The sequence below is a fragment of the Pteropus alecto genome, unplaced genomic scaffold (assembly GCF_000325575.1).
Source record: "Pteropus alecto unplaced genomic scaffold, ASM32557v1 scaffold33, whole genome shotgun sequence".
Lineage (NCBI taxonomy): Eukaryota > Metazoa > Chordata > Mammalia > Chiroptera > Pteropodidae > Pteropus > Pteropus alecto.
This window is the reverse complement of record NW_006435762.1, coordinates 4,108,326-4,131,401: the sequence shown is the minus strand read 5'-3', so window position 1 is coordinate 4,131,401 and position 23,076 is coordinate 4,108,326. Positions and strand designations below refer to the sequence as shown.

General features: G+C 36.8%; 1 protein-coding gene and 1 pseudogene across 4 annotated transcripts in view; both read left to right on the top strand.

The window, feature by feature from the left end:
- Positions 1-23,076, top strand: part of PLD1 (phospholipase D1) — a 143,618-nt gene that overhangs the window by 70,519 nt on the left and 50,023 nt on the right. For 3 of the 4 annotated variants that reach the window (XM_025046054.1, XM_025046055.1, XM_006910835.3), the window contains 7 exons: positions 3,433-3,543; positions 5,454-5,654; positions 6,655-6,868; positions 7,455-7,565; positions 14,727-14,855; positions 15,590-15,708; positions 17,133-17,246. In XM_025046054.1, coding sequence (XP_024901822.1) covers positions 3,433-3,543; positions 5,454-5,654; positions 6,655-6,868; positions 7,455-7,565; positions 14,727-14,855; positions 15,590-15,708; positions 17,133-17,246 — 999 coding nt within the window. The remainder of the gene's footprint in view (positions 1-3,432; positions 3,544-5,453; positions 5,655-6,654; positions 6,869-7,454; positions 7,566-14,726; positions 14,856-15,589; positions 15,709-17,132; positions 17,247-23,076) is intronic. The other variant, XM_006910836.3, reaches the window with a different exon arrangement.
- Positions 18,943-19,060, top strand: LOC112479108 (annotated as a pseudogene).

Here is a 23,076-nt window from a genome sequence, read left to right as displayed (position 1 = left end):
TTGGTTTTTATTTTGCACATTTGTCTAAGTCTTCACTATTATGACCCAGCAAATGCCTTCATTCTCAAGGAATACTTTTTCCTTTGCCCTTTATAGTTTAGAGTTTATGACAGTGTTGTAATCCTTGCCTAAAAGAAGAGGAGTTTATTGCTTTATTATCACAGAAATCTTGTCACTAATTAACTGTATATTGTAGACATGGATGTAAGTAAATAATTGTAAACTGGACTACATGAAAACGAAATTTTCATTTTTAACTACTTCCTTATTAGTCATTTGTATTTAAGCTAAAAAGACTTAAAAAGTCTTTACTCTATTTCCTTTAGAGTTAATTTATTTCAATGAGAAAAGATACAGGATAGAAGACAATGTCAGGTATTAATAGATGGAGGGTAATAATGTAACCATTAGCATTAACATCTCATTTCAAAAATCCATTAGTTATGCAGGTAAATGAAAAATTGTAAGATTCAGGTCAGTTCCTAATATGCAACTACTGTTCTTTATGTGTAATAATATCATAAGCCCAAGAAGTAGAATTTCATCTATTTAAAACAAATGAGCCATGATAAAAGATGTCAGGTGTAATGTTCTGTAATTTAGGTTTTAATTTCAGATTTTAAACTTTATATCTTTCAATGGGAGGCTATTTTTGTGTGTGTATTAGCCAGGGCAGAATTCCAGAATATTCAAATAGCAATGTAAATATGAACAGTAGAGAAGAAAAAATAATGTTCTAGTTTTCATTAGAACCCTCAGTCAGTGGTTCATTGCAAAGCTGTCACTGGCTATTAGACATTAATCTGTTAACTTCCTGCCTCCACTTTTCTTATTTCTCTACTCAAGTAGTAGTTACATAATTATAATAAATAATTAACAGGTTCCAAAGGTCGGCTGTTAATCAGAGAAATAGAATGACATATATACATTTTTATCTAATTTTTTTCCAAGCAAGAATAGATTTTCTTCTAGTACTCACATTTTCTTAATGCAGCCTAGAACGTAAATCTTGATTTCCCTCCAAATATATATACACTTTTCAGATATTACTAATAACAAGAAAATGTTCCTATTTTGAAGTGATGTGTTATTATAAAGCTTTAGAGGCCAAAATAATGCTTCTTAGTACCAGCAGAGCAATACTGGGGAATTATGTATGTGGTTTGGTTTACTCTACTATTTTATATCCTACAACCTAAGAATATTAACTTCAATGTTATTTCACATTTTTATAACACTGTGAAAATTTTTAGTTCTTATAAATTAGATGTGTTCAACCCAGTAAGTTTTCTTAAATTGGTAACTTAGATTTCCATTATGAACATGCCCACTTACCATGGATTATTCACAAACTGCAACTAAATTATTCTTTGTCACTGTAATTTATTAGATATGCCTGCATCTCTAATACTCAGAAAGTATTATGGAAAAATTCTTGCCTTTAATCTCTGGGATATTAAATGCCTAAGTGTAGATACATAATCAAATATGTATGCAGTATGTCTCAGAATGCTTTCAGAGTTTCTAGGCACAGAGAATGTAAATTTAATTGTTACAGAGCACACAGCAATACTGAGGATACAGACCTAAAAAGTAAAAAAAGAAAAAAAGAAAAAAAAAAAGATGCACTAAGTAGGGGCAAATTAGACAGTTTCCTGAAAGAATACATTCTGAACTATATGTTGGAGAAGGAGCCATCTGAGTAGATAGGGAGAAGAGGAGGGACATTCAGGGGAGGGGCAATTTAGCACAGGCTAAACCCTTGTCACCATCCAGAACTAGAAGAGAAAATACTAGTACATTTCTACACTACTAACTGTTGGACATTGTCTTTTTGATGGTTAATAATAACAATAAGTGTTATTTGTATAACATGTTAAAGTTTACCAGGTACTTTTGATTTAATTTGGCTCTTGCAATGGCTTTGTCTATTTTCTTTTAGGTCCAAGTTCTAAGGATGTCAATTTGTGTACTGCTGCTAAAAATTAGGGATTTTTGAATGTTAGAGATTTTGACTTTTGAAGAAGTCATTTCACTAGTGAAATAGGCATTAATGATTTAATTATAGGTTGAGTGTGAACCAACAGCTTTATCTTTGAAAATTAAAAAAGATCTTTTCCAAGCAAATGATCCAATCAAAAAATGGGCAGAGGACCTGAACAGACACTTCTCCCTAGAGGACATACAAATAGCCAACAAATATTTGAAAAGATGCTCAACATCACTAGCTATTAGGGAAATGCAAATCAAAACCACAATGAGATACCATCTCACATTTGTTAGAATAGCTATAATCAACAGGACAAGTAATAACAAATGTTGGAGAGGATGTGGAGAAAAAGGAACCCTCATACCCTGCTGGTGGGACTGCAAATGGGTACAGCCACTATGGAAAACAGTGATTTTTATGAAGAATTAGCTGTAAATCAATATCATTTGTATCTCATTCTAGAAAGAATTTTAAAAGATCTCGGTTGGTGCTGCTTGTGGTACATATATACAATGGAATATTACTCAGCCATAAGTAGAGATGAAATACTGCCATTTGTGACAACATGGATGGACCTTGAAATAATCATAGGAAGCAAAATAAGCCAGACAGAAAAGGTTGAAAATCACATGATATCACTTATATGGGAGATATAAACTTAAAAGCAACAAATGAACAGGACAAACGGAGATTCATGGACATGGACAATGGACCAGAGGGTTACCAGAGGGTAGAGGATAAGGGAGGAGGGGGTAGGTAGACAGGGTAAAGGGGGTCAAATATATGGTAGCTGAAGGAAACTGGATTTGGGGTGGTAAACACACAATAGAATATACAGATGTCAAATTATAATGTACACCTGAAAATTATATAATTGTATTAACCAATGTTACCCTAATAAACTTCATTTAAAAAAAAAGATTTTTTTCCATTTAAATAATTTTTTTAATAAAGAAAAATTCTATGCAAAACACTCAAACATTTAAGGGATATTTATATAACTTATTGCTTCAGAGTTTCTTTCTCACTGCCGTTTCAGTAATTATAGTGTAATAAAAATAAACAAACAAACAAACAATTCTAAATCTGTAACATGAATCGGTCAGAGCTTTCCACAAAGACAAGTGTTTGGAAATAATCACAGATGTAGCACCATAAGACACTTCAAGTAGTTGACGTTACAGTTTCAACCTTCTGGCTGTAATTAGTCCAGTAGTGACACTCTTGGTATGACAGGTCATAGGAATGGAAAGGAGATACATTTTTATTTTTGATATTTTAATATACATTTATAGTTACCTCTTTGTATTGTGTTTTTCATAAATATTATATTCGTTTATAATAAGAAAGTTTAGAAAGTACAATGCACTGAAAGGAAGAAAAAAAAATCATAACTTACTTGCAGAAATTCTCATTCCTCCCTGTGTTGTCTCTTGTGATAGCAACAGGGTGTAAGGATCTTCATTATGCTCTACAAAGAGGTGGAACTTGCTCTTGGAATCAACAGTGAATACAGCAAGAGGACTTTAATGCGTCTGCACCCCAACATAAAGGTATTAAGACTCATCTTGATGAATAATGTTTCTTCTTTATTATTCTAATGTAATTTAAAAATAATATATAATATATAATAGAATATATATATTTTATAATGTTACATAATCTACAATAAATTATTGTAATAATATTTTTCAGATATGTTTTGCCTTGAGCAGAAGTAATCTGTAGAATTTCCTAATGTATATTTTGAATATATAACATGGTTTTCACAGAAATAAAACAAAATAGTATACTTTCTTATACGTCCAGTATTGTCGGAGTCAGCAGAATTAACATTTCTGCTTCTCTTAACCCTGATAATTTGGCCAAGAACACACTTCCCAGGGTTGTTTTAATATTTAAGAGGCCTGTCAAGGTCCCATACTCTTCATTAGATTATCCTGGAACCTCTTAGCTGTGATCTCTCCATGACGCCCCTTGAATACCAATAGCAATAAAGAGAGTTCCTCTAGGATTTAAAGTGCTTTTCTTAATAGCACCTTGTATAAAATCCTAATAAAGTAGATAACCGTGATAAACAATTTGAAAAAAGCTATTTGATGTTTTACTGAAGACCTGAAGCTAATCAATAAATATTGCCCTGTTATCAAGATACATCCAGACAGTGAATCTGTAAATCTCCAGCAGGCTTAAAGTATATAACAATTATATACTTCAGTTTATTAAAAAAAGATATTCCATGTAAATGGTAACCAAAAGAGAGCAGGAGTGGCTATACTATTAGACAAAAAGGGTAACAAAAGGTTCAATGCAGCAAGACATAACATTGTAAACATTTACATACCTAATAATGACCATCAAAATATATAAAGCAAACATTGACAGAATCGAAGGGAAAAATAGTTCTACAATAATAGTTGGACACTTTAATATCCCACTCACAATAATGAATTGATATATACATAGAATGCAATATTATTCAGTCTTAAGAAAGAAGGAAATTCTGACATGCTGAAACATGCATGAACCTTGAAGGCATTATTCTAAGGGAAATAAGCCAGTCACAAAGAGACAAGTATTGTATGATTTCATTTATATGAGATCCCTAGAGTGGTCAAATTCATAGAAATAGAAAGTATAATGGTGATTGTGAGGGATTGGGGTGGGGGGTGGGTGGGATTTAATGAGTATAGAATTTCAGTTTTGCAAAATGAAGAATTCTGGAGATGGATTGTGGCGATGATTATACAATATGAATGAACTTAATACCACTGATCCATGCACTTAAAAACAGTAAATATGGTAAATTTTATGTTATGTGTAAAGAAATACAGAAGTGTAGTTTTTAAAAAAGTACTCTGCAAAGTTTTTGGAATGTTTCTACTTAAAGATATAAGAAAATAGGATGGGTCAATCTGGGCTCATTTAGAGAGAATTCTATTCGAAAGCAGGAAGTTAATAACTCCTCAAAGTACCTTTCAAATCAAGAGCTGCCAAAATGTCAATGTCCCTATATCCATATGCTTACTATTTCAACTCAGTGGTTGCCAAAATATCAATATACTTATTAAAAATTTTGCCAGAGATAGATGTTGGTTAAAATTTTTTGGATTTTTATAAAATAATACCAGATATGATCCTTTTAGGGGAAAAGGGGAATCAGCTCTTTCATTGAGCTGACTTTTATTGAAATATGTGACCAAACTTCAAGCTAAATGGCAGCTGCTCCAAAATGGAGTATGAGCAGGGGAAGGAGAGGCTTAAAAAGTACCTAGGAGTCTTTCTCTCTTAAATACTGAAAATAAAATTAGAAGTTTGGGGATTTTCTTTGGTATATACAGAGCCCATTTTGATATTTGAATTATAGAAAATGCTACTTAAAGGAGGAAACAAACCTATTTTATTATAATATGAAGGACATTTTAAAAATCATTTCATATGTGGAATTTTTTCTTCACTCAAGGTGATGAGGCACCCAGATCATGTATCATCCAGCGTATATCTGTGGGCTCATCATGAGAAACTTGTCATCATCGACCAGTCAGTGGCCTTTGTGGGTGGGATTGACCTGGCCTATGGAAGGTGGGATGACAATGAGCACAGACTCACGGATGTGGGCAGCGTGAAGCGTGTCACCACGGGACCATCTCTGAGTTCCCTCATGGTAAGTGATTTCAGACTTTTATAGAACTGCATAACAGGAACACAGGTTGTATAAGTATGTATTGTAGCGGGATTGATTGACTGAGAAATGGCATATCCCTGGAGAAGGAAGGAACATTGAGTCAAGTATAGACAGCTCTGGTTTGAAATAAATACCATCTAGTGAGTCTGTAACTCTGCATCTCGTAGTCTCAGTTTTTACTCTTGTGAAAAAAGAAAACATTCAATAGAGCATTTGGTATCTCATAGTCAGCTCTTGTTTTCCGTATAAATTAAAGGTTTATTTCCTACTTGGAAAAATGTTCATAAATAAAAATGTGGCAATTGAACTTTAAGTTAAATAAGCAGACTCATTACGAATAGCTGCCAAAGTTTTTGGAATCTTCCCACTTAAAGACATAAAAATAGGATAGGCCAGGCCGGAGTCATCTAGGGAATTCTATTTGAAAGCAGCAGGTTAATAACTTCTCAAACTACCTTTCAAACCAAGAGCTGCCAACTTATCTATATGCCTATAATCACATACTTATTATTTTAACTCAAGTGGTTGCCAAAATAACAGTACACTTATTAAAAAATTTGGTGGGCTTCATCTTATTTTACTGGATATGTTGGTGACTTTTCTGGGAAAATAGAGATTTAGTGAATAGGTAACGGGGAGAATAATTGACAGAAAAAGTATTGCTTACTTAATGTTTATCAGAGGAAGAAGTTCAGTAGCTCCACAGTGAAAGTACCTTATGTGAGCTAAAAAGGTTAATTGGTATGCAATGTTAAGAATTTGCCCTACTGAAAGAAGAATGCTCGGAATGCCTTTGGTAGTATTTAAACAGCTCACAAGAATCCCCCACTGCCCTGTGGCCGACCTCACACATTATTGTGTGTCTATTTGGGAGCTTCTATCATGTGCCAGCTTTACACCTCCCCTGACTGGAATTAAAGGGCCACACTGCAGTGTATTTATGGAGTGTCTTTCTTTCTTTTTTAAATAATTTTCTCAGGCTGAAACAACGGAGTCTATAGAATCCTTAAGCCTCAAAGATAAAAATGAATCTACTAAAAATCTGCCTGTGCTAAAGAGTGTTAATGATACAGATTCAAAACTGAAAGGAATAGGAAAGTCCAGAAAGTTCGCCAAGTTTAGCCTGTATCGGCAGCTCCACAGGCACCACCTGCACAACGCAGACAGCATCAGCAGTATTGAAAGCGCCTCCAGTAAGTCCTTGTCTTTGCTGGAGTTTTTCTTGACTACACCCTGTTCTTCCATTGCCAGACACCATATACTTGTTTTATAACCTGTCTTTCTGTAATGGAGTAAAAGGAACAATGCCGAAAGGTCACTAGATCATCTTATTCAATATCATGCCATCTCATGGCTTTGTTGGCCTCATTTTAGAACACATTTATTGTTTTATTCACGAGTCGTCATAACAACTGCAATTCATGCTTCTGATGGTAGCAGAATGACCAAGCATTTATAAAATAATGCTAAGTTATAAAGGAAAAGAAAAGCACGAGATGTACTTTATGAATTTTTTATAGAAGAAATTTCATTTCTCTTCCCATCCAGAAATACATCAAGCTTTATCCTCAAACATCAGATTTTCTATATCTTATAAATTTCCTGTTCTTTTAAAATCTGTCTTAAAGCCCTGCAATTTTTCTGTTGTACAGAATTTGTGACTAATTTTATAGATTTGCCTAGTGTTAAAAATGATCAAACCTGCTTTCCAGTTTAGAAAACCTGATACATTTTATATACTTATTTCTTTGTAAAAAAAGAACTCTCAACTTTCTCCAGGTTATTGTAATCACTGTAGAAGTCGTCAGAATTTAATCTATGGTTTAAAACCCCACTTGAAACTCTTTCGCTCTTCCAGTGATTCTGAGCAGGGACTCACTAGACCTAATGGTAAGTGATGTGTGAAGTGGCAGAACCTTCTTAGGCTTCAGCTTTTGCTGCATGAGCAGAGTGACTGTGTTTCTGGATTGGCTTTCTGTTCACGCCACATATATTATTGAGAGCAAAGCATGGGGAAGTACATGAGATTCCTGCTTCCCAAGAACCTACACTCCAACACTAAGGTAAAATATAACCTAATAACGGTACCGGTGCATATGGCAGCTGCAGTTCAGGAGCGTTGTAGAAGTCCTGTGGAAGGTGGAAGTCTTTTCTGTGATGAGCCAGAAAGACTTTCTTGAGGAGGGGACACTGGACTTAGTTTTGGAAGTACTTTGATTGGGTCAGTGAGGATAGGGAGACATTGCAGGTGAAATAAATGAGTTGAGCAGAGAAGCTGGAATGAGAAAGCACCAAGTGCTTCGAAACATTAGAAAATACATCATTCAGTTGAGATCTAAGGTATAAGACCAGTAAGATATACAATAGTTACATTTGGACTCCCCAACATAAAGAAAGGAGTTGGACATTTATTTAGCTAAGTATCTCAAAGACCACTGAATGGGAGGTATCATGCTAAATGCGAATTTTTTAGAAATTAGAATCTGGTAACCTTTTGTAAGAAGACCTACATTGCAGAGGAGTAGGTTAATCAGGCCTAATTTGTGGTTGTGGGAATGAAGAAGATTTGGCAGTGGATCAGGTATAAAGACAGGGAATCATAATAATGAATAGCAGTCACAGTAGAATTGCAAGCTAGCGGTTATGGTGTGCAGACTGCCAGCCACGACCTGGGCCCTTGCGGTGCTTGGCAGTAGCCCTGCAATCTCCTTTTCAAAGAGGAGGTAACTCAGGCATAGAGGTGACAATTGACTGCGCAGCGAAGTTCCATTTTATCAGCCTCCCAGAGCTCAGCATATAGGTTTGTGATTTAGCAGAAGTGCAGACTACTACATCGCAACCTTTTGTTCTGGCGTACCGTTTAGAAGGTGGCTGAGTTAGAGCCCAGCTGACATGGCTGGATGTGAGCCGCCGGTGGCTGGCAGGAGCTACTGAACCTAATAGAGTAACTTGGCCCTTGAGCAGTGGTTCCCAGCATTCTTTAGTCTAGGGACTAAACTGAATATATATAAAATGAACTAAAGCTCCAATGTAACTTAAATTTATATTTTGTAAATTATAACATTGACATACATTAACAATTACAGAAGATTATATATGAGGAGACATTTTATTTATTTAGCATACGGCTGTTACTTGATGCATATGTGGACCCAGGGACAACTTACAGTAATTCCTGTGCTTGACAGAGCTGCAAAGCCCTGGGACACGGAACTGGGAGACCTCCAAAGAGCTGGGTCAGGGGCAAATGAAGGGGCAGATATTAAAGGTAAAGAGCTGGAGACAGGTCCAGGTAATTCTGTATGTGGCTTTGCTGCTTTAGGACTAAACTTAAAAATGAAATGGAGGACTGAGGTTGCCAAATCATGATGTTGAGGGGTCTGAGTTATGACCGAGTGGTTGTGTTGCTGACAGTAGGATAGGGGGCAAATGGAAAAGCAGACGCGAGCCCGGTGCTGAATGCATTAAGCAGCCGAGGCCAGTGTCAGGCTGAGCAAGGTGATACCCACGGCGGTGCCCTGAGGACATTGATGTGGGCAGTTTTCACATGCTGAGGGAAACCTCCTTTCTAACAAACTAGATACATGTCCGGTGCAGCATTGTTAAGATAGAGAAAAAAGTAAACAGCCTAAATATCCAAGAGTAGGGAAATGGTAAAAGAACATGAGTGGCTCATCCCTTTGAGGGAATTGTGCAGACATTAAAAAGTTTAAGTGGAGATATAGAAATAAATGTGTGTGATTCATTTGTTTCATTAAATAAGTATTTATTGAGCTCCTAAATAGGCCAATCATTATTACATCACTAGTACCTAGTTCTAGGTACTAGGGATGTAGTGAACAGAACAGATGAAGTTCAGTTAACTAGTTGGAGGATGAGGATGGAAATTATATATATTATATATATAAATAGGTCATCAAACTCAATATATCATGTGTTGGGAATTATCGTGGAGACCAACAGTAGAGCAGAGGAAGGGGGAAGGGCAGAGGGGAGGAGTTACTGTTATATCGGATAGTCAGAGAACACTTCCTAATGAGGTGAGTTTTCAACAGCAATCAGAAGGAAGAGAAGATTGAGGATAAGAAGAGGTCTGGGGGAGGGTGTCCCAGCCCGGAAGATTAGCAAGGGTAAGGGCTGTGAGGCAGGAGGGGACGGTGTGTTCCAGGAATGTGTCTGGAATGGAGTGGGCTGGTGGAGAACCAAAGCAGGAAAGTCAGAGAGGGCTGGGTAGATTATGTAAGGTCATGTGGACCTTGTAAGGATTTTGGCTTTTACAGTTGAGTGAGATAGAAAGTCATGTGATGGGCTTGAGCTAAGGACAAACCAAGTTCCTTCCGACTTACATTTTTAAAGAACATGAGTGGCTCATCCCTTTGAGGGAATTGTGCAGTCATTCTTCAGAGCAGATCAGGGTGGCAAGTAGTGGCCAGACAGGTACTGAATCCATCTCGAGATGGAGCTCACGGCATTTGCTGATGCACAGTGTATGGGATGTGAGAGGTGGAGAGGCCTCTTTCTATTAACTATGATAAATTACAAATTTAATTTTTTGATATTAAAAAAACAAATTTATGTAAAAAGGGAAGCAGTGCTTTGCAAAGTCTGTTCTGTGGACCCTGGTGTTTCTCAGAGACTATGAGGAGGGTACTGAGCAGGTTGGCCCTGGACCCTCCTACCTCTCTTAGTATCTGATTCAACCAGAACAGTCTTGCTTGTATTGTTTTATTGTTTTATATATTGGAGTTCCATGTGAATTTGCATTGAAAAAAAAAGTAAGGTTCTACTATTAATAATAATGGAAGTTTAAAGCACGTAGCTCTACTTTTAAGTTATCTAATGACTTAAACCTGTATTGTCTTATAGGTCTTGAAACTCAAATTAAGCTTAGAGTGAATCTTCATTAGAAATTTGAAATTGAATGTTTGCTTGAGTTAATAATTTCCTTTCCTGGGGATATTTAGTGGAGTAGCTTCTCTGCAATGTCAGTTTCACTTGAATGGAAAAGGCCGTGATGAATTGGGCTTCTAGTGAACCTTACTGGCGGTGGATGGAAATCATTATGGAGTGTGCATGCAAGATCACTATGGGTTTTTAAGTAGAAAAACTGCACTAAAATCAGTTCATCCTAAATGTAATTGGAAATTATGATAGATTTCTGTAGTATATATTTTAATTCAAAACCACTCAGCCATCCTCAATATTTTTTCTTTCAAGAGAGAGAATTTCAAATTGACATTGCTTTGCTTGAAACAATGTTATTTTTAAAAGATTGAATTTTACTCCTCTTATATTCAGTGACCATTTGCTGGTATTTTCCTTTTAGGCAAGATTAAATAGATGACTGAGTGGGGAGAATTAATTTTGCAATTTAGTGGAGACAGGTGTTTCAAATTCAGGTATTAATCATAAGAGATAATGAATAGTAGGTTAAGTTGTTTCCAGACTGTTCTCAGAGATGCAATGGTATGAGATATATAAGAATTATCTTCTGTTGTCAAAGAGCTTATTATCTAAGAAGCATCAGTTTTAAATATTTTACTAACCTGGTGCCTTAGCGGCTCATCAGGGGGAGATACCCCTACCAACGAGAGTTGTCAGTGAAGCCTTTTCCACAAATGTAAACCCTGATGCACAATTCCCAAATCCAAAAAGATTCAAAAGCCAAAAGATTTTTTTAAAAAATATAACTCATTGAGGACCTGTTTTGGAACTGGTCTTCAACTTAGGCAGAAATTTAGTAGAGACTGATAAGGGGAAAAACAGGCACTCCAGGTACATGTTATATCTTAAGGGACAGTATTTATTTCAGAAGTATGCCAAAAGTCTTTATTTCAGATCTAGGTGTGGAATGTGGTGAATACATAGAGGTCTACCATTGCAAAATCCTGAAGATCATATGTGCTTCAAAAATTAGAAGATTCTGGATTTTAGAAAGATAATACAATACCTATACTCTATATTATGTTACACCCCTTGCAAGGTCCAGGAAATACCCTGTAAGTAAATCATTTATATTTGTGCAACACCAAATGGGATAAATACAGATAATAACTTCTTTTCAGTCCAGGGGGAATTGGAGAGAGGATGAAATGGGGTTGGGGGGAGAGTGGTTTAAGGGTCCTGTTTTACTAAGACTAGAGACAGCGGAAGTCCGACTAGTTTGTTCCAGTGGGCCCGTGAATGAAGTGAATGGGATAAACTTTTCCAAAAGAACAGTCAGCAGAATTTCGATGGAATTTGGGAAGCGGTAATTGGGAGGTAGGAAGAGAAAATAGAGAAGAAGGAAGAGCCAGAGGTCATTCTGAGGTTTGAATTTGAGTAACTACAAACAGAGAAAAGAATCCTCATGGGAAGACTTGATTTTGTTGGGATAATAATGATTCCAGTGTTGCACGTGATTTTGAAGTTCTGGTGGGACAATTAGGTAGACAAGGTCAAGTGAGGCACTGGAAGTGGCTGTAGAGCCCAAAAGAGAAACCAGGGCTAGCGGGGTACATTGAGGAGAAATTTCAAGGAACCTTCGTTAGGGAAGAGGAGCTAGGGAAGATCAGGAGGGTAGGTTGGAGTAATGATAGGGGAATACAGCTTTGGAAGCCAAGAGGTGAGAGAAAAAGAAGGACATGCCAAAGCCAGAAGACACTGGGTGAGGAGCCGGGAGACACCCTTTCCATGAACTTTTAGCAGCCAGAGTCTGGGCCATTGATGAATGATTGCAGAAAATGGTCATGAAACCCCTAGCCAAAGGCCAAGGCAGGTGTGGTTGTAAAATCAATTGTGAGCCAGATACAGACTAATGAGAACCCGCCAGGTCAGCATTGCTGATGTAAAAAGTCATCTCTTTTTATATAGGTGCTTGTGTGATTCTGAGCAGTAATCATAGGAACTAGCAGTATGTAACTCTTTTGCTTTAATATTTTACTTTTTCTCAGGAGGGCCCTGATTTATTTGGAATAGTTTAGGCCGTGACTAAAAACAAACAAACAAAAAAATTGAATTACGAGCAGGTTGAATTCAATAAGTACCAAGATAATTTTTTGAGACTAAGAATTGGCTTGTTTTATTTCTCTTATAACTGATTGTTAGGTAAAAGTTAATTTTTAAACAAGTTTATGTATATATATGGAAAACTTTAGCTTAGAGTTTCTCATTTGATGAAAACAAATTTTATATACATATATTCTTTAAATTTGGAATCTGATCCATTATTTATCTCATCCTTTGTCTTTTTTTCCTTTCATTTCCTTTTTATTTACTTATTTATTTTTTAAACAAAGTGCCATGCTTACTGTAAAGAGCCTACAGGTGAGCAAACAGAACTACCAGTACTTTAGCCTCTCAGCCTTTTAGAGCAGGAAAATAAATCACTGGGAGAAGTCAACAGAATTCTATTTTTAACATTATTTAGTTTTATTAATCTTTAGCACCTTAAGACCTTTTTCTTTAAAAGAAAATTTTAATAACCTTTGAAGGTTGATTTTTCAGTATGAGATAGACTATTAATAGTGTGTGCGGTGATGGTTTAAAAACTTTTGCTCTGCAAATACTTATGGATTGCCTGTTGAATGCCAAGACCTACACCAGGCAGTGAGGGGACACACTCCCTACCCGTGGGGAGTTTATAGACAAGTGGGGGGCCGGCAGGGAGCATCCTTTACACCATATGTCACAGAGTCAGGGGTACTGGGGTGTGCAACTCTTAATGGTTGTGTACCAGTGCTAGTGACAGCTTGTCCCTACTGGGATCTGGGAGGAGTCTCTGGGGCAGGTGACAGCTAATGTGGCTCTTGAAAGAAGAGGAAGCGATCAGGCCGAGAGGGAGGGAAGAGCATTCCAGGCAGAAGGAACAATGCGCCACTGCATGGAGACATGACAAACCAGGCCCGTCACAACACAGAAGTGTGGTGCTCGTGGGACCTGGGTTAGATGGAGGAAAGCAAGGAGCAGAGAGAGACTGGCATTAGTTTGGGAAGAGCCTTCTGTGTTCACTAATCCCTTAAGATTTGACTCTGGTAGGCAGTAGGTGATCCTAGAAGGCTTTTAAGCAAGGAGTCTCCATTTTCGAAAGATGGTTCTGAGACAGCATGGTGGTAGGGGGACTGGTTCAGTACTCTCACTGGCAAATGCACATGGTACCATTTATTCATTCAACAGATACTTTGCATCCAATGTCTATTTGTTAAGTGCTTTTTTTGTGCCAAGCGCTGCATTTGTGGTTTGTAGTTCTGCTAGTTGTCCTGCTTAGTTGCCTTTCTGGTCAATATAAACATATAAATGATTTAAGTCAAAGTATTTACCCATAAGTAAAATCGTCCTGGCAAAGCTCTGTGAAATATTGCATAGATAGCTGCTTTTGCACCTGTATAGTCATAAGCTTCTGTCTGTTGTGATAATTTTTATGGATGTTATTTATGATTTTAGGAATGTAGAATGTTAGAGCCCAAAAGATCTTAGACCTCATCCAGGCCAAATCTTTCCTTTTACACAAAAAGGATTTCTGATCCAAAATGGTGAAGTTCAGTGTCACTTATTTGATCAATTCCAGGGCTGTCCAGAATGTGGACAGTTTGCAAAGTTGAGGTTTTTGCTTTTTGAAATGGCAAAAGACAAGAATTATGTATTAGCTGTTTGCCATATTGGTTGAGGAAAGAGAGGACCTGACTTCTTTATGGCCTCTGTGTCTCATGTTTCTCTACCTGACCTGGCTTCACTGCTCTCTCATAATCCCTCCTAGCAAGTTCTTCATTCTCAGTTAACCCTACCATCCATGCTTCCAGTGATCTGCTGGATGATAAGAATGAGAATATTAAATTTCATTGTCACATGATGAACACGGTTATAGCCCCAACTGCCCACTAATAATAAACTTAAGAAGGGTTATAAAACTCGTCAGTCCATAGCCTCAGATGGAATAGACATATGCCGCCCTAGTTATGAATCTTAAGAAGAATAGTTAAGAAGCCTTTAGATGTTTCATAAGTGAGAGTTGAGCCTCCCACCCTGGGGTCCCCCTGAGCCACAGTCTCTGAGCAGGTCTTGCTGTGTTCACAGACACAGGCTCCATCCGCAGTTTACAGACAGGTATAGGAGAGCTACACGGGGAAACCAGATTCTGGCATGGAAAGGACTACTGCAATTTCGTCTTCAAAGACTGGGTTCAACTTGATAAACCTTTTGCTGGTGAGTACCAGGGTAGTGGATGACTGCTTACATTTTGTCTTTTACTTCTCAACATCTCAACAAGTACACAAGTGCATGATCTAATGTCTTCTGTTTTCCTTTGTTTTGTTTTGAATATTTGTAAAACTTTGGAGAATATGATTCAGTCATATAATTAAGGACTTCTTGTAGTTTTAGTAAGAAAACAACATGGCATAGAGCTTACTTGTTTGAAGCTTCCAGATTTTAAGTAGACATATTTTCGGAGTAATAATCTGTGATTTTACAAAAGATGGTATCCTTCCTTTGATCATCTCTAATCTGCTTATCATCTTCATTTTCCATCATTTAAATGACACATTTTCAAATTATCACTGTTTTTCTATGTCGAAGAGGAGATAGAGATGGCTTTGCATATGTAGCCTGACATTATTCCAACAACATAAAAAAGAAAAATGTAATTTTAAGTACACATCCTTAGATAATTTGTACCAATTTATCGCCTAGCGGTTAATAATACTACGTGAAACGGAAACATGTTTGGGGAGGTGCGTGGGGGACTGTATTCCTCAGTGTGACATCTATGTTCCCCTGAGTTATGAAGATATTGTTCCACTCAAGCCAAGAAATATACACATAGTGCACATTACCATGTTTCCTTTTACTTGTCATAGTTGGGGTCAGCTCTGGGGTCAGATGGCTTCTGTCCTTGGCACAGAATTTAGTGGTAATCCCTGCCTGCGGCACCTGGGCAGATTTCATTGACAGGTACTCCACTCCCCGGATGCCGTGGCATGACATTGCCTCTGTGGTGCACGGGAAGGCTGCTCGTGACGTGGCGCGTCACTTCATCCAGCGCTGGAACTTCACGAAGGTACGTGGTTGGTTTTATCATGATTCAGTCCACATAAAGAGAGAGAGACCTGGAAGAGGAGAAACCTGGAGGGTTGGCAAGGAGGGCCTGCGGTGGCCACCGCTGTGCCATTCATCTGCTGTTGCGTGCCTGGTTGTCATAGCACCTGGGCTGCTGGGCAAAGGAAAAAGAAAATGTCCCCGAACTTTTCTACACCAGACAATTCAGAGCACAGAGGGGTAGATGCTACTATCAGGGCAGTGATTTTAGCCCTTTTAACTTCTTGGATGCTCAGCACTGGCCTGGGCTGATAGTCACGTGTAGGCTGTTGTAGCGGGGACAGGAGTCTTGTTTTACCGAGAGAGCTCGAACTTCCCAGTCCTTTCAGTCCTGGCATCACACTGGTTTCATGTTGGTACAGGCTTCTGAGAGGTGCTTCTGAGCAAAATGAGCAAAAGATGTAGCCATTTTTCTTTTCTCCAGATTGTGTCTCCTTCAGTGTGTCTTCATTACTCTTAAGAATTAGACTTAACATGCATAGGTTAAGTACCTATCATCCAGGTGTTGTTAAGGTTCCATTTTATTTACTTTAAATGATGATGAGGCATATTCTCCTTAATAATTTGGGAAAAGACTTAGTTTTATCAACAACTCAGAGTCTCACCTTATTTTTCATTTATATGGTAGCATTATGAACAGTGGGAAATCTTAGAAATAAAGGAAATATCTTTAACAAAAAGATATTTATAAAATAACTTTAACAAAAAGTTAGGGGACATGAATGAATAAATAAAGTGATATTACCTTTAACCTACTAGATAAAGATAAAAACAACAACAACAACAAAAACAAAACAGTGCTAATACCTGCATTTGGATTTGTGATTTTTGATGTGCTTATACCCTGTTTCTGGGGGGTAAATTTGACTCAGAAAATCTTTTTCTGTTTAAGTTAAAGAAGTAATCCAATAAAGTGATTTATTTTAACTTTGCTTTCAATAATTTAAATAAAATGAGAAATAACTAAAAGGAATTTATTAAATAAAATATGATTTTTCCATACCATTTTACTATGAATTTATTAAAAAGATATATAGTGCTATATTGCTCTGGCAAGATATCTACAACAAAGTAAAATAATATTCTCATTTTTGTAACTATATACTATATAACCATAACTCCAGATTATATTTAATATTTCTTTAAAAAGATAAAGCAATACATGCCTACTTCGAAAGGTAAAAGAAGCGAAAAAGGAGTTCTTTGTCTCTGGAAAATAGAAAGAAAACAAAAATAATCTATTGCCTCTTCACCTAGAAACATGCATTATTAGCTTTTTTTTTTTCCTATCTCAAATGAACTTGAATTTTGTTTGTAATCACAAAGTAGAGAAGAATGGAACTGATTTCACATTTGAATTTTTTAACCTGTTTTTCTTTGTTTTAGATTATGAAATCAAAATATCGATCCCTTTCTTATCCTTTTCTGCTTCCGAAATCTCAGACAACAGCCCATGAGTTGAAATATCAAGTGCCTGGGTCTGTCCATGCTAACGTACAGGTCAGTCTGGCTTTTCTTTTTTGCAAAGTGTAACTGAGTAAAATCACTATTACCGCCTGTTCACGGGCTTCACATTTTTCAATTAAGGACAACTCCAAAGGAAATCTGAATGGACTTTTTAAAATTTAGTATTATATTTCCTATTTAAGATGTATTCAATTTATGCTCTTTTAAAAACTCTCTTATAAATATAATAAATACACACCCTTAGAAAAGGCCAGTCAAGGAAGGGCTTGTACTGCAATTTCTTTGGAAGTGACCCTAGCAGCATGATCCACAGTAAACTTGGGACTGATGTTAATTAAGTACCAGGAATGTGGCTGAAACTTTGCATCTAGGAAGCTAGTTATAGTTCAATCTAATTTTAGTTCCTAATTAACCAAATGCCTTTGAAAGGGTCTTTAATAGAAAAAAGAATTAGTTTAATAGAGACACAGAATTTTACTATATTCAGTTTAACCATATCATATTAAAAATAAGAAAATTAAGACCCAGTGTGGCCACTAGACTTGTCCAGGATCACCTAGACAGTTATCAATAGAGGTGGAGCTTGGAATCCTACACTAGTCCATTGTTAGCCGACCTGTTCCTTCTACAAACTCAAATATCTCGAGATCATGCAGGGACAGAACTGAGATGGGTCACTTTTGGCTTTGCTTTTTGTTCAAAGTCATCACTGTCAGCATCAACAGTATTTAAGTAAAGATCCAGCAGTCTGCTACTGACATCACTAACATGCATTTACATAATTTGGACATGGATTCTGGGGAATACAATTATATAAATGAAATGCCTAATTCAGTTACTTTATAATATGTTCAAGTAGAAGTGTGTGAACATAAATGAAAAGACATTTCAGACCATAAATCAAATAATAGAACAATCAAAAAGATAAACTACTTAAGAGAAGTACCTATAACAAATACTTAGTTTTCCAGGATAAAGGAAACCACTAATTTAAACTCAAAGGCACAGGTATATATGTATCCATATGTAAGTTAATGAATATTTTATAAACCTGTTTAATTTTATTCTACTTAAAGGGAGAAATTACTCATGTTGTAAGATAAAATAGGAGACTCGATATTAAAAAACAAGAGAATTTAAGATTTGAGATGGCATTAAAATTGACTCGGTGATCAACTTATCAAAGTTAGCAGATACTAATTAATCATCTGTTGAAAAGGCATTGCTGGGAATTATGTATTTTTATAATCAGTAAAGGATGTTTTATGTCAGTGTTAAATATACATAAATCTTCTAAAGCCTGTTGGTAAAGTCCTGTTTTACATAGTGTCATCTATCCCCACTGATTAGGCAGGTAGATATGCTGCATGTCCACTCTACAAAATGCCTCCCTTGATTTACCTTCTCCACATCGCTGGATTTTGTGTTAGAGACGGGGCTAGATCAGTGATCTCTCCCATGTGCTCATATGTTCATCTTTGATATGCTTAGGTGGACTAGACTCAGAAACCTACAAGGCCAATTAATTCAAAAGGAAGTTTACCAAGATTCATTCACTCGTTAATTCACTTATTCAGTCCACATATGTTTATTAAGTGCCATCTGTTTGCACAGTGAAGTCATCATTGCATACCTGATGCTGAGGAGCCAGACAGAAAAGGGGTTCTTTGCCTCTGAAAATGTAGTTAGCTGGGAGAGAGGAAGTTGTGATGTTAAAGAATTCAGTTAAGTCTATGGCATGCCACCTTGAACATGCCCGATCTCATCTGATCTTGGAAGCTAAGCAGGATTAGGCCTGGTTAGTACTTGGATGGGAGACCACTTAGCAATACCAGGTGCTGTAGGCTTAAAAAAAAAAAAAAAAAAAATTCAGTTAACAACATAATGTAAGACATGGTCTAGGACTAAATGCCAGTGTGAAAGTATACACCAGCACACTGTGAGACCTTGGCAAATGAGAGGGAGAAAACTGGGTGTCCCTCTGAGAGTAAGCCTGCCTGTTCAGATGATGATAGAACAGACTGCAGTAGACTGTTTGCTCTTGAAGAAGGTGGCATAAGGCCCTGGAGTGCTGGTGGCTTGGTTAATTTATACCTGATCTGGGAGGCGTTAGTGAACTTTGGAACTTTTTTTTTTTATCCAGGAAGACATACAGTTCATGAATGTTTTATGAAGATTAACCTAGATTAGAGTTCCTCGAATTGAATTTTGTCTGTAAAATGCTAATAGCTATTCTACAAAAAAGGATTTCCGTGGACAGATGTTTTTGCAGATTTTTTAAAAATGGGATTTCTTAGTGCCTTTGTTATGCCTGTGTGTATCATGAAATCACTAAGTGAATATGCTATGAGAATTTCCCAAGTTTAAATGATTGTAGATCTCTCGTTTTGTCACATGTCTGTTTGCATCTTTCTGAAGAAACCTACTTTGGAACCTAAAGTTTAGACGTATGAAGAACTTAGACTAGAATGAGAATGAAAGCAAGAAGACAAGAGGCTGTTACAGTAATTCTAGCATATACTAATTTTGTATTTGTAAATTAGTATTCTTTTTCTTAGTGAGAATTCCCCTGCAATTTTAAAAGTGCTGACTTCACAAAACCCAGATCTCTCTTGGTTGCCAGTTGATGTTTTTCAGAACTGCTGAGATAACTCCAGTCGTAAAAACAATTGGGACAGCCAGGCAGTGTGTGCATCCATTTAAAGGAAACTCTGAGATGAACAGAAACTGAAAAAAGAACTGTTTCATTTCTCCCTTTTTGTAAAGTTCTGCCTGCAATTTTGTTTCGCTTCACATTATTTACTGACTCTAAAATTCATCTTATTCTAGACATTACTGTTTCCACGTGGTGAAATACAGTGCTTAGAAGGCAAAAGCAATAATCTGGCCCAATCTCTGTTTTTCCAGGGAATCCAGAAGGGAGCAGGGAGCTAGGACCTGGCTGTGTAGGCTGCTTAATTTTTAAAGGGGTTATTGTCATATTCTCAAACCTTTAACTCTATCAGCCATTATGTGGCAATAGCCAAATAACTGTTACATACGTTGGTTATGAAATAAAATTCTTTCTTAATTTTACTCTTTTTAACATAGTTTTTAACACAGCTTATTGTTCATAACATAATTTAGAGACTATAAACTTCGTTAACTGAATAGTAGCAATATAATGTAGCAAGGGGAAGAGGCAGATTCTAGAGTCAGACTGTTCAAATCCCAGCTTTGCTACACACTAGCTGTATAATGTTGAGAAATTCACCTCTCTATGCATTTCCTTCATCTACAAGCAGATTAACTACAACCTTCAAGCTTTCCCTAGTGTTTTCAAAAGTTTGCAACAAAGAAGCTGACGTTTTTCAGGATGGGTCAATAGACTAGTTCCGGATACAAAATCTTTATACCATATATTTATTGAAATGGAGAGAAAGAACATCTCTTAAAGTTAGTAATAGATAAAATTCATGTTATTCTTTCATCTGCAGAAAGAAACCCAATTATTTAATTTTTTAAATACAAAAACATTGGGCCCAATGATCCTTGATCACATACTGCTAGTAATTTCACGCCAGCCATTAGACACAACTGGTGTAAAAGGCTGACACAGCTAACCAAGGAGACTAAAGCTATGGCAGATGCAAAGGGGGCCTGTCCCTATTGACATCATTTCTGCTTCTCAAAATGTCATCCAAACCTGAGGGCTTACTTCAGCAGCTTCCACCGACACTTTAAAAATAATCTTACTGTTTCCCCTCAGTGCTGGGCGTTCTCAGAAACCTTCCAAGAGCACTCAGAGGCAATGGCAGGAGAAAGGTGTGCGGACGGGAGTTGGAGGAAAGATGATTCTGAAACTGCTTGTACACAGAATATGTTTTTTTAAAAAACAACTTATCTCCCTAAAAAGAACAAACTAAATTCTTGAATGCTATCATTACTACTTAAGATAAATGACCTAGACAGAAGACATTTGACATGCCTATTAAAGTAAAAGAAAATTACTGATGCCAAAATAGCATCAATTTAGAATTAATACATAGGAATAATTCTTTTTATTAAATTGGGCAGCTTTTAGTAGAAACGCCATTGCTTAGAAAATCATTGCTGAGAAGTCCTACCAAACTGAGGGAAATAGTCATGTCTTCAATCTCTTTATTAAAAAAGAAAAGAAAATATGTAGGCAAATGTGAATGACATTTGAATTATACTCCTGGAAAAATTTGTTCCTGTGCTTGGGAAAAAATGTCCAAATGATACTCCGAAGGATGTCAATATAGGAATCAATGTAGATTTCAAAAGACAGCCAAGTATTTGATATTGTGATAGAATAAGCAGGTAGGTAAGGGTGAAAGAAAGCCACTTAACTTATTCCTAAGAAGTTTCTTAACAGGGAAGCTATTTTCCATTTATGGACCAGGTCTTTGTGCGGTAAGACTTCCTGTGTGCTACTGTGGGTCTTGGCTGGCAGAAGCCACATGAAAGGGGAGTGTTTGTTCTGTGTCCCACACTGTTCTAAGCTTTTTGTGGATTATCTCATTTAATATAATAATTTACCAGTCTATAAATTGTACATTTTTTGACCCCTTATTGTTATAGATGAGGAAACTAGGACTTTGTGAGGTTAAAATAACACAGTAAGTAAGTGGTGGGGATGAGACTGATTCTAAGCAGTCTGAGTCCAGCACCTGAGGTCATAACTGTTCAGCAGAGATAGTGTTGCAAATAAGACCCGAGGTGTTTGCAAGCACAAGGGCTCCAGCAAGGTACAGCTGCATGTCAGGATTGCCTTTCGGTATCATCTTCTGTTGCCATGGCCCCGTATACATCCCCAGCAATCATGCTTCTTTCTGGCTCCCCAGAGCCCTTAACTATACCTTTTTTTCCTAGTACTTCACACCCTTAAGTCTTAGTCTTCAAAAGTTATATTTTCTCCCTCTCCTTCAGCCTTAAGGTTAACTTTCCCTTTTGTACAGGCAAAGGGATCAAGCTATTAGAATAATTGCATACCGTGATATGAATGGATGACACTCAACTCCAGAAAAATGGTTATTAGAAGGAAGATCAGAATAATATGTGGCAGATTCTTGAACGAACTCCATTTCTTGGTTCTTCTTACCTGCTGTGCCCCTCAATTCGGACTGGAAGACTAAGGCCCAGCACTTCTAAGCACTGCCCCACTTTCCCCAGCCCCTGCCACCTGAGATTCCTCATGGATGCCAACTTCTGCTCGAGAGACATATAAAAAGTACTTTTCTCTTAATAGTCTTTGTTCCCTCATTGACTTGGGAGCTTAGAGAAATAAAAGGAATTAAGACACATGCTGAATTTATAGGGAATACAGGCATTACAGAAAGAGAAAAGGAACTTGGAACAAATACTAAGAAAGTTTTGAAGGTTTTTCTTAAAGAAGAGATTTCTGAATTTCAGTCCATATATTCAACTTGGGTCCACTGTATGTTAGGGCCAAAGAGAAGGCTATCTTTGAAGTTAAAGAATAGGACATCATACAAGGAAAATGACTGGTTCTTGTTGCAATTTTGAGGCTAAAACATAAGATCAGAAATATGCCCTTTTTATATACTTTAAAGTTGTGTATTCAAACTTGAGGTTTGAAAAGTATGGGTTAGATTTGATTCTCAGTATACTTGGGTCAGTAACATAAACCACATTTCTGCGTGTGAAAGGAGGTGTTTGAGGTTGCCTCAGTTTCACTGGTTTAAAACAGAAATTCAAGACAAGTTGGTCAGACCAGTTAAGAAAAAGGAGAGAGTAAATCTTAAATTTTAAACAAAAGAAAGTCAATCAAAATGTGTTTGACATATTTGGATGTTTAAAAACTTTCTAGACCATCAGGCATTTAAAGCAGCTCAGGGTT